Genomic DNA, 25,405 nt, shown 5'->3' on the forward strand with positions numbered 1-25,405 from the left:
AGAGATTCCCGGGCAAAGAGGGTGCCATGGGAAGCACGGCTGAACCTGGGACGGTCCAGCTCAGTGGGGGAGGGGCGTCCCCCACCGGGAAACACCCTGCAGTTCCCAGGGCAATTTGCCATCACCAAGATAACCCGCCACTACAGAGACTCCATCACTACAGGGGCGGGTCAACATAGCGGAAGCAGTTCTAACTACACCCATATAAACAGGACTGCAGGGAAGTTCACACAGAAGCTGGGCAGAGTCCACGGCAGCTCAGCGAAGCCTCTGCAGGCTGAGTGTGACTAGGCTGCCACCTTGTGGTCAGGGAAAACGATAGCAAGACAGCGGGAAATCATAAAGCCCTAACTCCCTGGGACAGAACACCTGGGGGGAAGAAAAGGGGGCTTATGAGTTCAGCTGCTGTAGACTTAAAATTACCAAAACCAGAAAGACAGCAACTACAAAGTCGATAGGTGGATAAATCCACAAAGATGGGAAGAAACCAGCGCAAAAAGGATGAAAACACCCAAAACCAGAACACTTCTCCTTCTACAAGGGAGCGCAACTCCTCACCAGCAAGGGAACAAGACTGGATGGAGAATGAGTGTGATGAAATGACAGAATCAGCTTTCAGAAAATGGATAATGAGAAACTTCCATGAGCTAAAAGAACATGTTCTAACCCAATGCAAAGAAACTAAGAACCTTGAAAAAAGACTTGACGAAATGCTAACGAGAATGGACAACGTAGAGAGGAATATGAGTGAATTGATGGAGCTGAAAAACACAACACGAGAACTTCATGAAGCATGCACAAGTTTCAACAGCCGAATTGACCAAGAAGAAAGGATATCAGAGGTCGAAGATCAACTCAATGAAATAAAATGAGAAGGCAAGATTAGAGAAAACAGGGTAAAAAGGAATGAACAAAGTCAACAAGAATTATGGGACTATGTGAAAAGACCTAATCTACATGTGATAGGTGTACCTGAATGTGACGAAGAGAATGCATCCAAGCTGGAAAATACTCTTCAGGATATTATCCAGGAAAACTTCCCCAACCTAGCAAGGCAGGCCAATATTCAAGTCCAGGAAATACAGAGAACACCACAAAGATATTCCTCTAGAAGAGCAACCCCAAGGCACATAATCATCAGATTCACCAGGGTTGAAATGAAGGAGAAAATACTAAGGGCAGCCAGAGAGAAAGGTCGGGTTACCCATAAAGGGAAGCCCATCAGACTCACAGCAGATCTCTCAGCAGAAACCCTACAGGCAAGAAGAGAGTGGGAGCCGATATTCAACATCCTTAAAAAAAAGAACTTTCAACCCAGAATTTCATATCCAGTCAAACTAAGGTTCATAAGTGAAGGAAAAATAAAATCCTTTGAGAACGAGCAAGTACTCAGAGACTTCATCACCACCAGACCAGCTTTACAAGAGCTCCTGAAGGAGGCACTACACATAGAAAAGAACAACCAGTACCAGCCACTCCAAAAACACACGAAATGGTAAAGAACATCAACATAATGAAGAATCTGCATCAACCAATGGGAAAAACAGCCAGCTAGCATCAAAATGACAGGATCGAATTCACACTTAACAATATTAACCCTAAATGTAAATGGACTAAATGCCCCAATCAAAAGACACAGACTGGCAAATTGGATAAAAAGCCAAAACCCATCAGTGTGCTGTATCCAGGAAACCCACCTCACATGCAAGGATGCACAAAGGCTCAAAATAAAGTGATGGAGGAAGATTTACCAAAAAAATGGAGAGCAAAAAAAAAGCAGGAGTTGCAATTCTCATCTCTTATAAAATAGACTTTAAAGCAACAAAGATCAAAAGAGACAAAGAAGGACATTACATAATGGTAAAAGGATCAATGCAACAAGAAGAGCTAATGATCCTAAATATATATGCACCTAATACAGGAGCACCCAGATACATAAGGCAAGTTCTTGGAGACTTACAAAGAGACCTGGACTCCCACACAATAATAGTGGGAGACTTCAACACACCATTGTCAATATTAGACAGATAAACGAGACAGAAAATTAACAAGGATATCCAGGATTTGAACTCAGACCTGGAACAAGCAAGCCTAATAGACATATACAGAACTCTCCACCCCAAAGCCACAGAGTATACATTCTTCTCAGCACCACATCACACCTACTCTAAAATTGACCACATAATTGGAAGTAAATCACTCCTCAGCAAATGCAAAAGAACAGAAACCATAACAAACAGTCTCTCAGACCACAGTGCAATCAAGTTAGAACTCAGAATTCAGAAGCCAACCCAGAACTGCACAGCCTCATGGAAAATGAACTACTTTCTCTTGAATGTTGACTGGATAAACAATGAAATGAAGGCAGAAATAAAGATGTTCTTCGAAACCAACGAGAACGAAGACACCACATACCAGAATCTCTGGGACACATTTAAAGCAGTCTCTAGAGGAAAATATATAGCAATAAGTGCACACATGAGAAGAAAGGAGAGATCTAAAATCGACACCCTATGGTCAAATTTGAAAGAGCTAGAGAAGCAAGATCAAAAAAACTCAAAACCTAGCAGAAGACAAGAAATAACTAAGATCAAAGCAGAATTGAAGGAGATAGAGACACGAAAAACCCTACAAAAAATCAATAAATCCAGGAGCTGGTTTTTTGAAAAGATCAACAAAATAGACAGACCACTATCTAGACTAATAAAAAAGAAAAGAGAGAATAACCAAATAGATGCAATAAAAAATGATAAAGGGGATATCACCACAGATTCCACAGAAATTCAAACCATCATCAGAGATTATTACAAACAACTCTATGCACATAAACTAGAAAACATGAAAGAAATGGATAAATTCCTGGACAATTGCCTCCTCCCAAGCCTAAACCAGGAAGAAGTCGAAACCCTGAATAGACCAATAACAAGGTCTGAAGTCGAGGCAGCAATTAAGAGCCTACCACCCAAAAAAAGCCCAGGTCCAGATGGGTTCACAGCCGAATTCTACCAGACATACAAAGAGGAACTGATACCATCCCTACTGAAACTATTCCAAATAATCCAAAAAGAGGAAATCCTACCCAAATCATTTTATGAGACCAATATCATCCTAATACCAAAACCCGGCAGAGACTCAACAAGAAAAGAAAACTACAGGCCAATATCCATGATGAACATAGATGCAAAAATCTTCAATAAAATACGGTCAAGCCAATTGCAACAGCACATCAAAAAGCTTATCCACCATGATCAAGTAGGATTCATCCCAGGGATGCAAGGCTGGTTCAATATACGCAAGTCTATAAATGTAATTCACCACATAAAAAGAACCAAAGACAAAAACCACATGATTCTCTCAATTGATGCAGAGAAGGCCTTCGACAAAATTCAGCAGCCCTTTATGCTAAAAACTCTCAATAAACTAGGTATAGATGGGACGTATCTCAAAATAATAAAAGCTATTTATGACACACCGACAGTCAATATCATACTGAATGGGCAAAAACTGGAAGCATTCCCTTTGAAATCTGGCATTAGACAAGGATACCCTCTCTCACCACTCCTATTCAATATAGTACTGGAAGTTCTAGCCAGAGCAATCAGGCAAGAAAAAGAAATAAAGTGTATTCAATTAGGAAAGGAAGAAGTCAAATTGTCTCTGTTTGCAGATGACATGATTGTATATCTAGAAGACCCCATCGTCTCAGTCCAAAATCTCCTGAAACTGATAAGCAACTTCAGCAAAGTCTCAGGATACAAAATCAATATGCAAAAATCACAAGCATTCCTATACACCAATAACAGACTTAAAGAGAACCAAATTAAGAATGAACTGCCATTCACAATTGCTACAAAGAGAATAAAATACCTACGAATACAACTAACAAGGAACATAAAGGACCACTTCAAGGAGAACTACAAACCACTGCTCAACGAAATAAGAGAGGACACAAACAGATGGAGAAACATTCCATGTTCATGGTTAGGAAAAATCAATATCGTGAAAATGGCCATACTGCCCAAAGTAATTTACAGATTCAACGCTATTCCCATCAAGCTATCAATGACGTTCTTCACAGAACTGGAAAAAACCACCTTAAACTTCATATGGAACAAAAAGAGAGCCCGTATAGCCAAGTCAATTCTAAGCAAAAAGAACAAAGCAGGAGGCATCACACTACTGGACATCAAACTCTACTACAAGGCTACAGTAATCAAAACAGCATGGTACTGGTACCAAAACAGAGATATAGACCAATGGAACAGAACAGAGGCGTCAAGGGTGACACAACATATCTCCAACCACCCGATCTTTGACAAACCTGACAAAAACAAGCAATGGGGAAAGGATTCCCTGTTCAATAAGTGGTGTTGGGAAAACTGGCTAGCCATATGCAGAAAGCAGAAACTCGACCCCTTCCTGACACCTTACACTAAAATTGACTCCAGATGGATTAAAGACTTAAACATAAGACGTAACACCATAAAAACACTAGAAGGAAACCTAGGGAAAACCATTCAGGACATAGGCGTAGGCAAGGACTTTATGACCAAAACACCAAAAGCATTGGCAACAAAAGCCAAAATAGACAAATGGGACCTAATCAAACTCCACAGCTTCTGCACGGCAAAAGAAACAGTCAATAGAGTAAATCGGCAACCAACAGAATGGGAAAAAATGTTTGCAGCCTACCCGTCTGACAAAGGGCTGATGTCCAGAATTTACAACGCGCTAAAACAGATCTACAAGAAAAAAACAAGCCCATTCAAAAGTGGGCGAAGGATATGAACGGATACTTTACAAAAGAAGACATACATGAGGCCAACAAACATGATAAAATGCTCATCATCACTGGTCATTAGAGAAATGCAAATCAAAACAACATTGAGATACCATCTCATGCCAGTTAGAACAGCGATCATTAGAAAATCTGGAGACAACAGATTCTGGAGAGCATGTGGAGAAATAGGAACACTTTTACACTGTTAGTGGCAGTGTAAATTAGTTCAACCATTGTGGAAGACAGTGTGGTGATTCCTCAAGGACCTAGAAATGGAAATTCCATTTGACCCAGCAATCCCATTACTGGGTATATATCCAAAGGATTATAAATCGTTCTACTATAAGGACACATGCACACGAATGTTCATTGCAGCACAGTTTACAATAGCAAAGACCTGGAACCAACCCAAATGCCCATCGATGATAGACTGGACAGGGAAAATGTGGCACATATACACCATGGAGTATTATGCAGCCATCAAAAACGGTGAGTTCGTGTCCTTTGTAGGGACATGGATGAACCTGGAAACCATCATTCTCAGCAAACTGACACAAGAATACAAAATCAAACACCACATGTTCTCACTCATAGGTGGGTGTTGAACAATGAGAACACATGGACACAGTGAGGGGAGCACTACACGCTGGGGTCAGTTGGGGGGAAGTGGGAGGGACAGCAGGGGGGTGGGGAGTTGGGGAGAGATAGCATGGGGAGAAATGCCACATAGGTGAAGGGGAGGAAGGCAGGAAATCACACTGCCACGTATGCACCTATGCAACAATCTTGCATGTTCTTCACATGTACCCCAAAACCTAAAATGCAATAAAAAAAAAAAATTAAAAAATTAAAATTAAAATAAAAAAAAAAAACCTTCTAAAAAACTAAGATTATTGCCGGGCACAGTGGGTCACGCCTGTAATCCCATCACTTTGGGAGGCAGAGATGGGTGGATCACGAGGTCGGCAGTTCAAGGCCAGGCTGACCAACATGGTGAAAGCCTGTCTCTACCAAAACACAAAAATTAGCAAGGGATGGTGATGTGCGTCTGTAATACCAGCTACTCATGAGGTTGAGGCAGGAGAATCACTTGAACCCGGATGGCGGAGGTTGCAGTGAGCCAAGATTGCACCACTGCACTCCAGCCTTGGTGACAGAGCAAGAGTCTGTCAAAAAAAAAAGAAGCTTATATTTGTTTATTTTTTTTTACAGAAATAATCTTGCTCTGTCCCTCAGGCTGGAGTGCAGTGATGCAATCATGGCTTACTGCAGCCTCCCATGTCTAGGTCTTAAGCAATCCTCTCACCTCAGCTTCCTGAGTAGCTAGGAGTACAGGTGCACAGCACCATGCCCAGCTAAATTTTTGTAAATATGGGATCTTGTTCTGTCACCCTGGCTGGTTTCAAACTCCTAGCTTCAAGCAATCTTCCTTTCTTAGTCTCCTAAAGTGCTGGGATTACAGGTGTGAACCACTGTGCCCAGTCTTAACTTTATTACTATTTATTTTTTTATTCACATTTGAGACAGAGTTTTGTTCTTGTTGACTAGGCTGCAGTACGGTGGCAGGGTCTTGGCTCACTGCAACCTCTGCCTCCCAGATTCAAGTGATTCTCCTCCCTCAGACTCCTGAGTAGCTGAGATTACAGGTCTTCGCCACCATGCTCAACTAATTTTTTGTAATTTTAGAAGAGACCGGATTTCATCATGTTGGCCAGGCTGCTTTCGAACTGCTAACCTCAGGTGATCCACCCACCTCAGGCTCCCAAAGTGCAGGGATTAGAGGTGTGAGCCGCCACACCCGGACTTAACTTTATTAATTTTCTAATTTATTTATTTATTTTTTAAAAAAAGGGGTTTCACGATGTTGATTAGGCTGGTCTTGAACTCCCACCTCAGGTGATCCGCCTGCCTTGGCCTCCAATGTGCTTGGATTACAGGCGTGAACCAGGACGCCAGGCAATTTTTTTTATTTTTCTTAGAGATCAGGTTTCACCACATTGGCCAGCTGGTCTTGAATTCCTGACCTCAGGTGATCCACCTGCCTCTGCCTCCCAAAGTGCTAGGATTATAGGTGAGAGCCTCCATGCCCAGTGTAAATTTTTTAATCTAAAAACCTTCTAAAAACTTAAGATTATGGCCGGGTCCAGTGGGTCACGCCTGTAATCCCAACAATTTGGGAGGCAGGGACGGGTGGAACACGAGGTCAGCAGTTCAAGGCCATCCTGACCAACATGGTGAAAGTCTGTCTCTATTAAAATACAAAAATTATCCAGGGATTGTGGTGTGCATCTGTAATCCCAGCTACTCATGAGGCTGAGGCAGGAGAATCACTTGAACATGTATGGCAGAGGTTGCAGTGAGCCGAGATTGCACCACTGCACTCCAGCCTCGGTGACAGAGCAAGAGTCTGTCTGAAAAAAAGAAGCTTATATTTGTTTATTTTTTTTACAGAAATGATCTTGCTCTGTCCCTCAGGCTGGAGTGCAGTGGTGCAATCATAGCTTACTGCAGCCTCCCATGTCTAGGTCTTAAGCAATCCTCTCACCTCAGCTTCCTGAGTAGCTAGGACTACAGGTGCACAGAAACACACCCAGCTAAATTTTTGTAGAGATGGGATCTTGTTCTGTCACCCTGGCTGGTTTCAAACTCCTAGTCTCTAGCAATCTTCCTTTCTCAGTCTCCTCAAATGCTGTGATTACAGGGGTGAGCCACTGTGCCTAGTCTTAACTTCATTATTATTTCTTTTTTATTAATTCTTGAGACAGAGTTTTGTTCTTGTTGCCTATTCTGCAGTACGGTGGCAGGATCTTGGCTCACTGCAACCTCTGCCTCCTAGGTTCAAGTGATTCTCCTCCCTCAGCCTCCTGAGCAGCTGAGATTACAGGTCCTCGCCACCACGCTCAACTAATTTTTTGTATTTTTAGAAGAGACCGGGCTTCATCATGTTTGCCAGGCTCCTTTTGAACTGCTGACCTCAGGTGATCCACCCACCTCCATCTCCCAAAGTGCAGGGATTACAGGCATGTGCTGCCACACCCGGCCTTAACTTTATTTTTTAATTTATTTTTTTGTTTTTCAAAGGCGGGCTTTCACCATGTTGGTCAGGCTGGTCTTGAACTCACAACCTCAAGGTGATCTGCCCGCCTTGGTCTCCAAAGTGCTTGGATTACAGGTGTGATCCACCATGCCCTGCCAACTTTATTTTTAAAAATCAGAGCGATTGGGCCAGGCGCTGTGGCTCATGGCAGTAATCCTAGCAGTTTGGGAGGCCAAAGTAGGTGGATTACCTGAGGTCAGGAGTTCAAGATCAGCCTGGCTATCATGGTGAAACCGCATCTTATTAAAAAATAAATAAATCAGAGAGATCAGTGTCTAAAATTTTAAAAACGAGGTGCTGGATAATTACCCCTACCCCGCCTTTTTTATGAGATAGAATTTCCCTCTTGTCACCCAGGCTGGAGTGCAATGTTGCAATCTTGGCTCATTGCAACCTCTGCCTCCTTGGTTCAAGTGATTCTCCTGTCTCAGCCTCCCAAGTAGCTGGGATTACAGTTGTCCACCACTATGCCCAGTTAATTTTTTTTTTTTACTTCAAATTTAAATGTATTTTTATTTGATTTTTTACAAAACAAAAAAAATATATATGGAATGTTTCAGGAACTTGCATGTCATCCTTGTGCAGGGGCCATGCTAATCTTCTCTGTATCGTTCCAATTTTAGTGTATGTTCTGCCGAAGTGAGCATATGCCAAGCTAATTTTTTTATTTATTTTATTTTATTTTTTTATAGAGAACTGGCTTCACTAAGTTGGTCAGGCTAGTCTCAAACCTCTGACCTCATGATCCGCCCACCTCAGCCTTCCAAAGTCCTAGGATTACAGGTGTTAGCCACCGTGCCCAACTTAATTTTTGTTTTTTATGTTTTTTTTTTTTTTTTTTAAAGACGGGGTTTCACCATGTTGGTCAGGCTGGTCTTGAACTCCTGACCTCAGGTGATCCACCTGCCTTGGTCTCCAAAGTGCTTGGATTACAGGTGTGAGCCACTATGCCAGGCCAATTTTTGTATTTTTATTAGAGACCAGGTTTCACCATGTTGGCCGGCTGGTCTTGAACTCCTGACCTCAGGTGATCCACCCGCCTCTGCCTCCCAAAGTGCTGGGATTGTAGGTGAGAACCTCGATGCCCAGCCCTGTAAATTTTTTAATCTAAAAATGTTCTAAAAAATTAAGATTGTGGCCGGGCGCAGTGGGTCACGCCTGTAATCCCAACACTTTGGGAGACAGAGACGGGTGGATCACCAGGTCAGCAGTTCAAGGCCAGCCTGACCAAGATAGTGAAATCCTGTCTCTACTGAAATACAAAAATTAGCCAGGGATGGTGTTGTGTGCCTGTAATCCCAGCTTCTCATGGGGCTGAGGCAGGAGAATCACTTGAGATCTGGCCCCGGCCACCAAGTCTCCACTCTAGAAGCTGGGGAGCAGGTGGCTTAGACTGACTAGGCCAGGGTGGCCCCAGGGGATGCCTCAATATGCGTACATACTGGGGTGCCCCATGAAGCAGGAGTAGGCATCATTTACCCTCTGTGTGGTGCTGAGTCTTCACTCCTGTGGTCACGCAGAGGCAAATGCCACTGCAAGAAATTCTTCATACAGCTCCCCCCGAAACGAGAGGCACAGCACACCACACCGGGACACGCAGGCCTGCCCCACACAGGGGTCAGGAAGCAGACAGAGGCCAATCTGGACATGACTTCAGGACCATGGTGGCAAGAAGTAAGCAAGTAGAGGCATCCCCTAGGAGCTACGGGGACAGCGGCAGGTCAGGGGATTGTAACGGGACTTTCATGCTCCTGCAGAGATGTACGCAGCTTTGGCTGCTCATCTAGCCCTACAATTCAGCAAACTCAGGGAGAGGGTATTAGGAATAAGACATCAAAGAGCACAGGGCCTGCAAGCGTGGTCAACACACCCTCCACACAGGGATCTGTGGCCCCATTTACAAATAGAGAGGCTGGGGCTCAGAGCCTTAGGGACTGGCCTGTAGTCACCGACAAGCTGGTGGACAGCAGGTGGGTCAAGCCCCTGAGCTCCCCCAGACAAGTGAGTGAGGTCATCCTAGGTGTGAAGGACAGGAAACGGGGAGCGTGGGCCATGTCCTCCTGGTTTTGCTACCTCATTTCTTGTTGCTTCGGAATCCTATGCGTGTGTTTCTCACACTCACTGTTGCCAAGCCCATCAGGCACCTCTGCAGTTTACAGATCGAGGATCCTGGGGAGCTGGGGTCAGGAAGCAGTGCCCCCGGGAAGGTGAGGGCTTCGGGACACTCTCAGGAGTGTGGTCTGGCCTCGGCCTCCCCAAGGGTGGACAAGACCCTCCTGGGGCTTCATGAGGAGGGGCCCCTGCACGGAGTCCCGCATGAACGAGGCTGCGACCGGTCTACATTTTCTGCTTCTGAACATACCGCAGCCCCGCTCCAGCCCCCAGAGGAAGTGCACACTTCTGTGAGTCCTACCCGCCGCCTGGAACACAGAGGGGCGTCAGGCACTGTGGCACCTAGGTCAGGCCCCTCGCCTGCCTGCTCCCCACTTCCACAGTGTGGTTGCTATTGTCCTTTTTAAAAACTCTCCTAAATGGAGTGTTAGCTGACATAGGTTTTTTGAAAGAACAAAATCAGATTCAATCACCATCTTCACGAGAAACCCCCATAGCCATACTTAGCATAAATTAGAAATGATATATCCATTTCATGCGATGATTCAAGCTGCATGGCAGGGCTCAGAAACTCCCACTTTCAGACTCCCCCAAGTGCAGACAGGCCTCCTGCTCACCTGCCTCAGAGCCACAGAAGCCACCTATGGCTCCCATGAAGACCGAGAAAAGTAGAATTCAAAACTGTATCAAGATCCAGAGGGAGGCTGGGCGCGGTGGCTCACGCCTGTAATCCCAGCACTTTGGGAGGCCGAGGTGAGTGGATCACTAGGTCAAGAGATCTAGACCATCCTGATCAACATGGTGAAACTCCGTCTCTACTAAAAATACAAAAAATTAGCTGGGCATGGTGGTGCGTGCCTGTAATCCCAGCTACTCAGGAGGCTGAGGCAGGAGAATTGCCTGAACCCAGGAGGCGGAGGTTGCGGTGAGCCGAGATCGCGCCATTGCACTCCAGCCTGGGTAACAAGAGCGAAACTCCGTCTCAAAAAAAAAAAAAAAAGATTCAGAGGGAACCACACACTTGTTGAGAAAGGGCCTGGGTGTGACCACATAGAGCCTCGGGGCCCACCACTCAGGTCCTTCCTGTTGAAGAAGCCCCTCCCCTGGACAATGGGGTCTTGGCCAGGTTCAGGGAGGCCAGGGGCCCAGGTGGGGGGGCTCTGCCCTTGAGCAGCTGACGCCTTGGGCTTGACTTGGATCCTCTGTCTCAGATACAAGAGGCGCGGGTCCTTCCTCCAGGGAAGAGAGCTCAGTTCCCCCCGAAGCAGGGATATTTCCTCGGGGTGCATTGTAGCCTCCTCTAAGGGCTGCTGGGGCAGGAAGAGACTTGAGCTCTGGAAACCGTGGCTGACCCCAGGCAGGGCACTGGTTTCTCCTTGTGTGGTTACCAGAACACCCCCAAACCCATGACCCAACCCACAATTTCTATTAGGTACATAAAACTTTTTCTTTTCCTACAACTTGTTTCTTTTTATTTTATTGAGGTATAATTGAAATACAATAAACTACATATATTTAAGGTGTAAAATTTCAACAGTTTTGACATAGGCACACACTCTTAAGGTCATCATCACAATCAACTTAGCAAACGTCTCTGTCATTGTATAAATTTCCTCACACTTCTTTGAAATTCATGTCTCCTTCCACACCAACCCCAGGAAACACTGTCCTGTTTTCCATCACTGCAAATTGGTTTTGGTGTTAATAGAATTTAAACAAATGGAATCATATAGTATATTTTCTTTTTTGACGGTCTCTTCTACTTAACATAATAATTTTGAGATTCATCCATATTATTACATATATTAATAGTTCCTTTCTTTTTACTGTTGAGTAGTATTCCACTGTATGTATATATCTTAATTTTGAGTTTTTCAAAGTATTTGGTTATAAAAAAAACTGCTATGAATATTTTTATATTCAAATATGGGCACATTTGTTTGTGCTGGAGTGGCTGGATTGTATGGTAGGTATATTTTAACATTTTCAGCAATGATTGAACTATTTTCCAAAGTGTTTATCCCATTTTATATTCCATTGACACTGTGTGAGTGTTCATTCCTCTTCATCCTTGCCAAACTTCATCCTTGGTATGGTCAACATTTTACATGTTAGCAGATCTAACGCCTGCGCAGTGTTATCCTTCTGTGGCTTTAGTTTGCATTTTCTTGATGACCAGTGATGTGAAGCATCTTTTAATGTGCTTACTGACCATTTATATATCTTTCCTTTTGTCAAATGTTCATTCAAATATTTTGCTCCTTTGAAAAATTGGGTTGTCTGTCTTCTTTAGTTGGGAAAGTTCTTTATGTATTCTGGATACAAATTCTTGTATGCTAGATGTATTGCATCCCCAGCATAAGTCTTGCCTTTTACTTATTTAATGATACTTCTCAAAGAGAAAAAATTTTACATTTTGATGAAGTCCAATATCTCATATATATATATATATATATATATATATATATATTTCTATCTTTGCTTACCCCAAAATTGTGAAGATTTTTCTCCTGTAAGTCCTTCTAAGAACTTCTGTAGTTTTAGGTTACACATTTAGATCTGTGGTCATTTCAAGTTAACTTTTGTAAAAGTTGTATGGCAAAAGTTAGTGTTTAATGTAATCATTTTTCCATGTGGACATCCAGTTGACCTAGCACCACTGTTAAGAAAACTTTTATATCTCCATTGAATTACTTTGGAACCTTTGTTGGAAATCAGTTGATCATATGGGTTCACCACTTTTTTTTTTCTTTTGGTTTTGGTTTCCTTGTCAGTTTGCTGAGAATGATGGTTTCCATATTCATCCATGTCCCTATGAAGGATATGAACTCATTGTTCTTTATGGCTGCATAGTATTCCATGGTGTATATGTGCTGCATTTTCTTTATCCAGTCTCTCATTGATGGGCATTTGTGTTGGTTCCAAGTCTTTACAATTGTAAATAGTGCCACAATGAAGATATATGTGCATGTGTCTTTATAATAGAATGATTTATAATCCTTTGGGTATATACCCAGTAATGGGATTGCTGGGTCAAATGGAATTTCTATTGCTAGATCCTTGAGGAATTGCCACATTGCCTTCCATAATGGTTGAACTAATTTACACTCCCACCAACAATGTAAAAGTGTTCCTATTTCTTCACATCCTCTCCAACATCTGTTGTCTCCAGATTTTTTAATGATTCCCATTCTAACTGGCATGATATGGTATTTCAATGTGGTTTTGATTTGCATTTCTCTAACGACCAGTGATGTTGAGCATTGTTTCATATGTTTGTTATCCTCATAAATGTTTTCTTTTGAAAAGTGTCTGTTCTTGTCCTTCATCCAGTTTTGAATATTTTTTCTTATAAATCTGCTTCAGTTCTTTGTAGTATTAGTATTTTTAAAGCTCCCTAGGTGAATCCAGTGTGCAACTGATGTTGATAACCACTGATCTGGAATTTGATATGAAATGCTGTGGTCAAGTTTGTTGCTGGACTTGACTTTACTTGCACCACTCAGGAAATAGAAATGTATTAAACCCAACACGGAGGACATTGGGCTATTCAGCTGGGAGGTAAAAGGGACAGTAGAAGCAGGGATGCTGACACAGATAACTACAAAATGGTATCCATCTAACTTGCTTCCTTAGAAGATGTTTATTGCCAGGCAATACCAAATTGCAAAACCAATTGGCTGATGTTCCATTGGGTTTCCCTTTGTCTCTTCCTGATACTGTCTCTTCTCTCTTTCCCCTGGATTGAATTGACCATTTACTCATGCCCTTGTGTCCCAGATGTTTCCAACACATAAATCTATCATAGCTTTATCTCCATGGTTTATGAGTTTCTCTTTACTCAGTAGATTATATGCTCTTTAATAGTAGGGAAAAATCATATTTTTCTGTGGCATTAGCATGTGGAACCTAAAAGACACAGACAGGTATTTGTGGAATAGTTGAATAGAAGAGAACAGGGAATTATTGCTTTGAGTAAAATATACTGTAAGTTTCAAAAATATGTTGAAACTGATATAAAATTATATAGCATACACAGAGTTGAAGCAAATATGCAAATAACTGTTGTTGAATCTAGTTGAAGGGAATATATTCTTTATTGTGCTATTTCTTCACCTATTCTCTAGCTTTAAATATTTAAAATAAATAGGTTTGTGAGAAAATATGTTCGAAATAGTCTTTAAATTTTATTTCTTAATAGAGTTGTGAAAAAATGTTTGAAATAGTCCTTTAATTATTTTTCTAAAATAAGAGCCATTTCTTTAAATAAGTGTTAGAACAGTGAAACACATTTTTATTTTTTATAAGCTTCATAACATTTTCCTTTCCTTACTTAGGTAGACTTTCATTTCTGAAGAGACTTGGGGTTACTTTTGTATTAACCAAGGCTGATTGAAAGCCAAAGAAATCATGTGTGTAATACTGATGGAAAGCTATTTTATTATGACTGTTATTGGTTTGGTAGAACTATTCAGATTGCCTGTTTAAGTTTATTTACTTACCTTAATCTGAATTTCCACATTAACCTCACTTGAAAAAAATGTTTTATAGAATTTTGAAAATTCATTTTGTTTTTCTTAAATTTTCATTTGGTTATTTGTAATGCTTCAGTCTAAAATGGCAATTTGGATTTTAATTCATGGTATTAATTTATCTTTCTGTCATATGAAGACTGTTCATCACCAGGCTGATACTAGTTTATACAGAATTCTACTTTTTCACCTACAAAATCCTAAAACCAGTATATTTTTGTTCATGTTCTTTGTTACTAGCAAAAATACTTGCATGTAAAATGTTCACATCTACCTTTGGAATCTTAGTTAAAGAACTTTCCTGACTGGGCATGGTGGCTCACACCTATAATCCTAGCACTTTGGGAGGTCGAGGAGAGTAGATCTCTTGAGCCCAAGAGTTAGAGACCAGATTGGGCAATGCAGTGAAACCCTGCCTCTACAAAAATATTAGCCAGATGTGGTGGCACAGTCCTGTAAGTCCCAGCTACTCGGGAGGCTCTGGTAGGAGAATCACCTGAATCTGGGGAGGTTGAGGCTGTGGTGAGCCATAATTGCCCTGCTGCACTCCAGCCTGGGTGACAGAGTGAGATTCCATCTCAAAACAACAAAAAACCAAAACCCAACCAAACAAAACCCCCAACTTTTCTAACTATATTGCAGTAATAGAAGTTATTCTGTTTCTGTGTGATAGGAAATGTGACCTCCCTCTTGCTTAAAAAAATGAATAATCAATACATTTGAACTCTCCATTTAATTTATTGAGACAGGCTATCATCAAGGATTCTATAGCTGAAAAGGCAATGCCGTATAGATTGTTAAGTCCCACTCTGACAGAATCAATGAAAATAAATTGTGTTTGAAACTCTTCAAACACATTGAGTCAGTGATATCATTTTAGAGGAGAAGAGAAGGTGAGTAGCAGAGATCTCTCTGTAGACATGTGGCCAATGTCTAATACTCATTCAGTATTAGAGGTCTGAATTTTACCCCATATTTTCTGATTTTTGTTTCAACTGATACTTAACCAATGAAGCCATATTATCTCTCAAAAAAAACACCTGAATAATCGAAAGGTATTTCCTTCAGGTAGCTTATTTTGATTGTTGACAATGAATTTTAATAATTTTGCTAGAAAGGATATCAGAGGTCGAAGACCAACTTAATGAAATGAAATGAGAAGAGAAGATTAGAGAAGAAAGAGTAGAAAGGAATGAGCAAAGTCTCCAGGAAATATGGGACTATGTGAAAAGACCTAATTTACATTTGATAGGTATACCTGAATGTCATGAAGAGAATGAATCCAAGCTGGAAAATATTCTTCAGGGTATTATTCAGGAAAACTTTCCTAACCTAGTAAAGCAGGACAATACCCAACTCCAGGTAATACAGAGAACACCACCACAAAGATATTCCTCAAGTAGAGCAATCCCAAGACACATAATAGTTAGATTCACCAGGGTTGAAATAAAGGAGAAATTCTAAGGGCAGCTAGAGAGAAAGATCAGGTTACCCATAAAGGGAAGCCTATCAGGCTCACAGCAGATCTCTCAGCAGAAACTTTACAAACTAGGAGAGAGTGGGGGGTCAATATTCAATATCCTTAAAGAGAAGAATTTTCAACCCAGAATCTCATATCCAGCCAAACTAAGCTTCATAAATGAAGGAAAAATAAAATTTTTCACAAACAAGCAAGCACTCAGAGATTTCATCACCACCAGGCCTGCTTTACAAGAGCTTCTGAAAGAAGCACTATACACAGAAAGGAACAACCAGTATTAGTCATCCCAAAAATTTACCAAAAGGTAGAGTATCTCCATAATGAAGAATTTACATCAACTAATGGGAAAAATAGCCAGCTAGCATTAAACAACGATATTGAACTGACAAATATCAATATTAATCCTAAATTTAAATGGATTAAATGCCCCAATCAAAGACACAGACAGGCAAATTGAATAAAAAGTCAAAACCCATCAGTACGCTCTATCCAGATCCATCTCATAAGCAAGGACATACTAAGACTTAAAACAAAGTGTTGGTGGAAGACGTACCAATCAAATGGAGAGCAAAAAAAAAAAAAAAAAGAAAAAAGAAAAGAAAAAAACAGGAGTTGTAACTTTCGTCTCTGACAAAATAGACTTTAATAGTAACAAAGACTAAAAGAAACAAAGAAGGACATTACATAATGGTAAAAGGATTAATGCAACAACAGGAGTCAATGATCATAAATATACATGCACCCAACACAGCAGCACCCAGATACATAAGACAAGTTCTTAATGACTTATAAAGAGACTTGGACTCCCACACAATAGCAGGAGACTTTGACACCACATTGTTAATATTCGAAGGATCAACAAGATAGAAAATTAACAGGGATATCTATGATTTGAACTCAGACCTGGAACAAGTAAACTCAGTAAATATTTATAGAATTCTTCACCCCAGGTCCATAGAACATACATTTTTCTAAGTATCACATTACACCTATTCTGAAAGTGACCACATAATTGGAAGTAAATCACTCTTCAGCATTTGCACAGCATTTCACAGACTTAAATGAAATATTGGTTGGCTGTTTTTCATCTTCTTCCCTTATTCCTTCCTGTCTTCACTGTTAAGCACAATTATCGATATAAAAGAGGTTTTCAATACCTATTTTTAGATTGCATTCGAGCCTGGGCAATAGAGCAAGACTCCTGTTCTCTCTCCCCCTTTCTCTTTCTCTTTCTTGCTTTCTTCTCTTTTTCTCTTCCTCCCTCACTTCCTCTTTCCCTCTCTCTCTCCTTAACAAAAAAAAAAAAAAAAAAAGCAGCTCCCTCATTCATTCACTCACCGATTCAAACAACACTGAGTGCCAGCTGTGTGCCAAGCCTGGGGCTTGGAGCTAGGGATGCAGCAGTGAGTTTAGTTGGGAGAGATAGATGATAAACAAATAAAGACACCGTGGACACAGTGTAACAACAGAAAAGGGGATAGTGTGTGACAGGGCTGCTCTTTTGAGACAGGAGTCTTGCTCTGTTGCCCAGAGCAAGTAAAAAAATAAAAATAGTTTTGCTTTCTGTTATTGTCAAAAAAGCTTTTCCTTATTTAGTTATTGTCCTTTTATTCATTTTCTCTCTCTCTCTCTCTCTCTCTCTCTCTCTCTCTCTCTCTGTCTCTCGGTTTTCTCTCTACTGGAGAACAGCGAAAGAAGTTGAGTTCTCTAGTGGAAGAAATCAAATTCTTCCTCGTTAACTTTCATGAACTTGAAAGTGATTTATTCATTCAGTATTTAGGAAGTGCATGTTATAAGCCAGGTACTGTTTTTAATACTTAATATATCAGTGAGACAGCAAAGACTCCTGTCTTCAAGGGCAGTCACACTAATGAGAGGATAAAAGAGATGAAAATGCAATGATCATGGTAAAAATGTAAAGTATCTGGCCTGGTGCAAAGAGATAAATATTGCGGGGAGTTGGGGGAAGAGCAATATAAAGGGAATTAATAGAGTGAGTGAGTGTGTGTGTGTGTGTGTGTGTTGAAGAGTCCTTTCAATTTTGAAATATATTGGTCAGGGTAGGTTTCCTTGAGGTAGTGACATTTGAGCAAAATCTTCAAGGTAGGAGGTGGGTCATGCCTGACATGTTCCAGGAGCATCAGTTAGGCCAGTGCGACTGGAGTGTAATGAGATAGACAGTGTCATGGGAGATGAGTTGTCTTATTCTGAACAAAATGTGGAACAATGGCATAGCTTTAAAGACAAGTAAGACTATAGTTTGAGACCAGCCAGGGCAAGGGGTCAAAAGAGAAGCAAGAAGACTAGTTAGGGGTTTCTTATTCCAGGGAGATGATGGTAGTGGGTTGGACCAGGATACTTAACCACGGGGGTGGTAAGAGGTTACGGGATTGTAGATGGATTTTGAAGGTAGAACCAATAGGATTTCTTGATGTACAGAATCTGGGGTGTAAGATCAAGAGAAGAGTCTGGAAAAATCCTAGGCTTATTAACATGTTCCTTTGTCTTTTCTGCTGAGAGCCTGAATCCCCCCTGCAGATGCTGCCTATGCTTTTAGGAAGTATTTCCACATCTTTAACACTTCCTACGGCTGTTTTCTGAAAAATCCTCTATGTTTCCAAACTCTATTAAAATGTTCATAATAAGTATGGGAAAACACTTCCCATAAAGGTATTACACGAGGGTAATCAAAGGGAAACTGGTTTCAATTTACGAAATTTTGGAAAGAGGTAAACACTATATTCTCTGACAGGTAACTGAAGAGAAGAAAAGGGGCAGATTTTGTTGAAAACTTCAGTTTTTTTGTAGAAATGCCTCTGTGTCATTGAGCATCCTTAGAAACTATCTCAGGTAGCATTTTAATAGACATGGTGGATATTTGAGTCAGGACCTTCCTCCGTGAGAAACCCTATGCCCAGGTCTTTCATTTGTGTCTAAGGTGTGACTAGTTATATTAAAATTATAACTCTCCTGACTAGTTATATTAAAATTATAACACAATAGCAATATCTCATAGAAGTCATTTCCTAAATGTGTTCAGTCCCACATATGAGAGATGATGGTAGATTTCCAATTTTCTACCCATGACATACAATGATTCTAATATAAAGTTTTAATATTTGTCATCAAAAGTACAGTCAGTTTACTATAACATTTGTTTTGAAAACATGAATTTTTTTCAATGTGCATGACAAATTAGAAAATCATTTGAGTCAAACATGAATTTTGAATTTGCTTATCCACATGTCTTCTGCAAACCAAACCATGTAAAAATACACAAATGCCCAAACACATACACACATTTCAAACATCTGCCAGAGAGCTTTATCCAAAAGGTTATCTTTTTCTACTCTTTCACATTTGTGACCTTCTCTATTCTAAAAGGAAAAAACTATGCAATATTCCAGACAAAGATAAGTGTTTTGGTTCAAATTGCCAAGCAGTTCCTGCAAAAGGGAAACACAATCTATATTCAGAGCTTAAATGAAAATTGCCAAATCCTGCAGAAGAGTTTCATTATGGCTCCTTTATGGTCCAGCAGTGGTTGGTGTAGCACTGTTAAACATCACTACAATTCCCAAAGCCTTCTGCTGTTGGGAAAAGTTACAAGTGCCATTAAGAAAGCCATCAAGCTGCCTCAAACGCTGAGCCCAGGTGGGAGAGGTCTGTGGCAGCTGCGCTTGGCAGCTGCGGGAACTCCGGACACCACAAAGCGCTTTATGGTTTACCCCCTCCACGGAAGGTCGGTCTGGTCGCAGCTGCGGGTCGGGGAGAGAAACCGGGGGTCTCCCCAGTCAGGAGGCCTCAGGGCAGCACCTCTTCAGTGCGGGGACACCAGACAGCGGATTTGGCATTCAACTCTCCCCCAAAGTGTGCCGAACTGGTTGGAAGCAAAGGCTCCAGTTTCAGCGCTGGGCTGTAGGGATAAAATATACTTTTTAGAAACCCAAGTTCCTCGGCAAAGACTCCACACTGGGAAGACCCTTCCATTTTCAGGATCGACGCTTCACGTTGAGGGGAGGGCATTCAGGACGCTCTCTTAAGGCTTCTCCCGACCCATGGCGCTACCTGGCTCCTCAAAGGACCAGGCCTGGAGCCTGGAGCCTCCGGCTCCCGCGGCTGCTGCCTCCTCGTCTTCGGGACCCCAGGAGCGGGAGGGTGCTGGGAGCCCTGCGGCCCCTGGGGTGCTGCTCCTGGAGAAGGTGAAGCGGCCGATGAACGCGTTCATGGTGTGGAGCTCCGCTCAGCGCCGCCAGATGGCGCAGCAGAACCCAAAGATGCACAACTCCGAGATCTCCAAACGCCTGGGCGCGCAGTGGAAGTTGCTGGGCGAGGACGAGAAACGGCCCTTCGTGGAGGAGGCCAAGTGGCTCCGCGCCCGGCACCTGCGCAACTACCCCGACTACAAGTACCGGCCTCGGCGCAAGGCCAAGAGCGCGGGCGCCGGACCTTCCCGCTGCGGACAGGAAAGAGGCAGCCTGGCCAGCGGCGGCCCACTCTGGGAGCCAGGATACGCGACCACCCAACCCAGCAGAGGCTTTGGGGACAAACCCCCCAACTACTCGACAGCCTACTTGCCTGGCAGCTATGGCTCTTCCCACTGCACACTGGAGGCCCCCTCACCGTGCTCCCTCCCTCAGAGTGACCCTAGGCTCCAGGGGGAGCTGCTGCCCCCCTATGTCCCCTACCTGCCCCCTGGCTCTCCCACTCCATACAACCCTCCCCTTTCTGGTACCCCCATGCCCCTAACCCACCTCTAACCCTCGTGGATGCAGACCTCACCGGATCAGCCTCCTCTTCCTTTTTTAAACCGGCAGCATTCCCTACCCCAGGAGGCCGACCCTTTTCTGTACCGGACTACAGTTCAGCGGCTGCCTGCAGTCCTCCCATGGAAACCAGGGAGAGCAGTACACAGTTCTATTTTTGGTAGTATTAAACACAGTTTTGTATTATTCAAAAAAAAAAAAAAAAAAAAAAAAGAAAGCCATCACAAAATTTCCAGGAATGACAGAGAAGGCAAGGAAAAAGAAGGGTGCACATTGGATCAGAACTTCAATTTTAATGATACAGCATCTATTATATTATACATACATGCCTTGAAGGACCTGCCTTGCAAAGACAGGGAAATATCCTTCAGGATTAAAGACTGCTAGAAATGACTTAACTGTGGTGTCTATGCTAATGCTGGAAGCAAGGACAATGAGCCACACCTATTCACATCTGCTGTCATGGCTTTCTGTCTGATTTCAGATTACCTTCCTTGCACAACTTCACAAAAACTCACCAGTTGTCAGCCTTCCCAGCCCACTTCCATTGCAAACCTTCAGTCTTTTTCAAGGTAAAATGCTACATGGACTACAGTCTTTATTCATTTCATTTCTTTTCTTTTCTTTCCTGTTTTGAGATGGAGTCTCCTACTGTTACTCGGGTTAGAGTGCAGTGGTGTGATCTTGGCTCACTGCAACCTCCGCCTCCCAGGTTCAAGAAATTGATCTTGCCTCAGACTCCCCCAAGTAGCTGGAATTACAGGTGCCTGCCACCACACCTGGCTATTTTTTTGTATTTTTAGTAGAGACGGGGTTTTGCTATTTTGGCCAGGCTGGTCTCGAACTCCTGACCTCATGATTCCTCAGCTTCCCAAAGTGTTGGGATTATAGGTGTGAACCACTGTGCCTGGCCTCTTTATGCATTTCTTAACTATTTAACAGGTATGAAAGTATGATATGGTTTCTATTAGGTTTCTAATTTCTTTTTTTCCTATAAGACATGAAGTTTTTGAGTGTTGTTCCACAGCTCCATTTTGGTTGCACAATTTTGCATAGAAACATATGTATGGTGTATAACAGCAGAACTTGACAGTATGGAGGGAAATCTTCAAACACAGTGACTATGTTAACTGTTAAGCATGGACCCCTCAAATTGTTTTGTGGGCATTGTAGAGTATACTCTATCTTGCCTGAGTTATAAAATTACGAAACGATATGTGATTTTTATTAGTTACTTAGTTAAAACATGTCATTTAATGAGGGAATAGAGTCTCAGAGAGGCTAACTGGCTTGTCTGAGGCCACACAACCAGATAGTGGCACATCTAGGATCAGAGTCTAGGTTTCCTGACTCTTAGTCCAGTGCTCTTTCTTATTTAGGTTGGCTTAAAACAGTGGTTCTCCCAAGCTTGTTCTTGAACCAGCAGCATCAGCATCACCTGCAATCTTTCTACAAACAGAGGGCGCAGCTGCCCTCTACATGACTCGGATGCACACTAAGCCTTGAGAAACACTGGTTTAGAATACATGCTATCAGGATCTCAGTAACCCAGGAGACGTAAAACAATAGAAAATGGATCCAGAACAATAAACCCTGTTTGAGAAGGTTATGTTAGTCAGGCAATCTTCATAGATTCAAAAGGGGGTATTGAAAATTTTTAGGCAATTCTAAGATCTTGGTTTTACCCATTGAAATAAGAATATACAGCACAAAACAAAAAGTAAGCTGATTCCAGTTGTCATCTGAAATGATAACTCCCATTAGGTAATATTCAGAGAGTAGAAAAAAGTGAATTATCTTTTTCGTGAACGTGCCAACAGCAAGTTATAAAAAGCCCATATGTGTTAAAATGTGTGTGTATGAGTGTGTGTGTGTGTGTGAAGTTATAATTTTGGGAATGACAAATGTAGTAACCAAAGACATAGTTTAGTCAGACTGAATAGTTCACAGTCTGCTGAGGACTAGAAAAAGGTAGAATTCAAACACCTGTGAATTGCTTTTCCTGGTTTCCCAACTAAGAGCTGGAATATGAAGTCATGTGAGCCAGGAAGACGGGGGTCATTTCCTTATATTCTTTACAGCTCATGGAATTTTCAGCAGCTACTTTTAGTTTATGTATATGAATGCTTTGGGCCTGTTCAGAACTTTTATTGGAGGATGTAGAAATGTGCGTATTAGTCAAAATTCACTTAGGAGGCTTTAAATCTCCTTCAGTTATGCAGAAGGATAAAAATACATTTTTTCAGCCACTGTAAACTTTTCATTTGCCTTCCCAGAAGTAATAGGAGAGTGACAGGGTTTGGATATTTATCCCGCCCAAATCTCATGTTGTAATGTAACCCCCAGTTTGGAGGTCAGTCCTGGCGGGAGGTGTTCGGGCTTGGGGGGTGGATTTCTCACAGGGCTTGGTGCTGTCGTAGTGATAGTGATTTCCCATGAGATCTGGTTATTTTAAAATGTGTAGCACCTCCCCCACCCCTCTCTCTCTGTCACCTCCTGCCACCGTGTGATGTGTCACTCCTGCTTTGCCTTCTGCCACGAGTAAACACTCCCTGAGGGCTCCCCAGAAGCTAAGCAGATGCTGTACAGTCTGCAGAATCATGAGCTGATTAAACCTCTTTTATTTACAAAGAACTCAGTCTCAGGTATTTCTTTAGGGTGATGCCAGGATGGCCTAAAACAGAACAACTAAGCTAAGTGCACAGTCTAGGTATCAAGCTTACCTGCTTTGGAAATCCAGATGCATGGCTTACCATGTGGCCTTGGGCATGTCAGCTAACCTCTTGGTGCTTCAATTTCCTCATCTCTAAAACAGGGGTAATACAGCTTCCTCATGTGTTGTGGTGAGGATTCAATGAAATAATATAAGGAAAGCCCTAGTCTCTAAGCGATTACCACAGTATTAACATATACACTTCCAGGGAGTATGATTTTTTTTTTCTACCTTACTCTAATTTTTTGAGAAATTTTAGGCTCTTTGTGACTAGTTGTGTCACTTTTATCTCATTGCTGCAGTATCTATTTGATACTGCAGTTATTTATATCATTCCCCCCCACCAGGCTGTAATTTCCTTAGGGACAGGGACCATTGTCACCCACTGCACTTAAAACTGTGTCTTTCATATATAGAGTAGGTGCTCAATAAATACGTATTAAATGATTGAATGACAAGTAAGTGGCCGAGCGAGCAGCCTGCCGTCCGTGCGGCCGGCCGCCCCGTGCATGCGCCCCGCACCCCGGGGCCCCGTGCACCGAGCGCTCAGCGCGGGCTGCAGCCGGCCCGGCTGCCTGGCGCCCCGCCGCCCCGGGGCCCCGGTCCTCAGCGCAGCGCATGGAGCCCGGCGGGGACCACCGGAGCCGGAGCAGCGGCAGCAGGGGCGGCCTCGGGCCAGCAGTGGCCTCAGCACGGGGCCGACGGCTGCCGCCCGCTGGATCGAGCGGCGACGCGGAGCCGGAGGAGGACGAAGGCGGGCAAGATATTCAACTGGAAGGGGGTGCCTTGGGGTCCTGGGCGAGTGCCCCCCTGCCCTCCTCCAGGGTCAGGGGACCAGCATCTTCAGGCAGGAAGTATTCAGACTACTGTGAGGCCTGGGCCTGGAGTCCTGGCAAGAGCCGCATCCCTGGCCGTGACCACCAGCGCTACTACCACGACCACTGGCGGCTGGAGTACCTGATGGACTTCAGCCTTGCCCGGCACGGCATGGTGTGCATGGTGTGCGGCAGCTCCCTGGCCACGCTCAAGCTCAGCACCATCAAGCGCCACATCCGCCAGAAGCACCCCTACTCCTTCCACTGGAGTCCTCGGGAGAAGGAAGTCATCAGCAACAGCTGTGATGAGCACCTGGGGCTGGGGGCCTGCGGAGAGGCCGAGGGCCTGGGGGTCCAGGGGGCTGAGGAGGAGGAGGAGGAGGAAGAAGAGGAAGAGGAAGGGGCCGGTGTCCCAGCTTGCCGTCCAAGGGCCCAGGTGACGTCCCGCTGTCCCCTGGGGCTCCGCTGGAGCGGCCCGCTGAGGAAGAGGAGGACGAAGAGGACGGCCAGGAGCCCGGGGGACTCGCCTTGCCACCGCCTCCCCCGCCCCCGCCCCGCGCTGGCGGGGCGAGTACCTGATGGACTACGACGGCAGCCGGCGCGGCCTGGTGTGTATGGTGTGCGGGAGCGCCCTGGCCACTCTCAAGGTGAGCACCATCAAGCGCCACATCCTGCAGGTGCACCCCTTTTCCACGGACTTCACGCCCGAGGAGCGCCAGACCATCCTGGAGGCCTACGAGGAGGCGGCGCTGAGCTGCTAGGGCTACGAGGACTTCGGGCGGCCCGCCCCGGCGCCGCTTGACGGCGGCGAGGACCTCAAGCCTGGCGCCGTGTGTCGGGCGTAGTGGCCTCGTGGGTCTCCGGGCCGGGTCGGCCCCGCTCCGCCCTGCCCTGGCTCGCCTGGCCCCCCGGTGGGAGGCCCTCGCGCCGGGTGCCAGCGCTCCCCGCGGCCGAGCCCCACACTGGCCGGGCCGGGCGGAGATGGGGCATCTAGTGGGGCCACTCGGTTCCCGAGCCAGTCGGTGCGCTGCGGAAAGCGCACTTTCCCCTCGGCCCCGAGCCCTACCCTCCCCGTGCAGGGCCCACGTTTTCCGTGAATCCAAAGCGGCC

The 25,405-nt window shown here is 43.7% G+C and overlaps 1 protein-coding gene, 1 non-coding gene and 1 pseudogene across 2 annotated transcripts; 2 read left to right on the forward strand and 1 right to left on the reverse strand.

The window, feature by feature from the left end:
* Positions 1-8,417: 8,417 nt before the first annotated feature.
* Positions 8,418-8,522, reverse strand: LOC135274273 (U6 spliceosomal RNA). The gene has a single exon (XR_010342116.1). It is a non-coding gene; the product is annotated as a U6 spliceosomal RNA (small nuclear RNA).
* An 11,537-nt stretch (positions 8,523-20,059) lies between these two features.
* LOC105723313 (protein SOX-15-like) lies at positions 20,060-20,761 on the forward strand. The gene has a single exon (XM_064365272.1). It carries the CDS (start codon positions 20,060-20,062, stop codon positions 20,759-20,761), a length of 702 nt encoding a protein of 233 aa, XP_064221342.1.
* A 3,337-nt stretch (positions 20,762-24,098) lies between these two features.
* LOC110568997 (zinc finger translocation-associated protein-like) lies at positions 24,099-25,140 on the forward strand (annotated as a pseudogene).
* Positions 25,141-25,405: the final 265 nt, after the last annotated feature.

This window comes from Aotus nancymaae, unplaced genomic scaffold (genome assembly GCF_030222135.1).
Source record: "Aotus nancymaae isolate 86718 unplaced genomic scaffold, 86718_ANA_hifiasm-v0.15.2.pri h1tg000002l, whole genome shotgun sequence".
In the NCBI taxonomy this organism is placed as follows: Eukaryota; Metazoa; Chordata; class Mammalia; order Primates; family Aotidae; genus Aotus; species Aotus nancymaae.

Bases quoted from the DNA above. Each gene is read 5' to 3' on its own strand.
- LOC105723313 (XM_064365272.1), top strand. From the start codon at position 20,060: ATGGCGCTACCTGGCTCCTCAAAGGACCAGGCCTGGAGCCTGGAGCCT.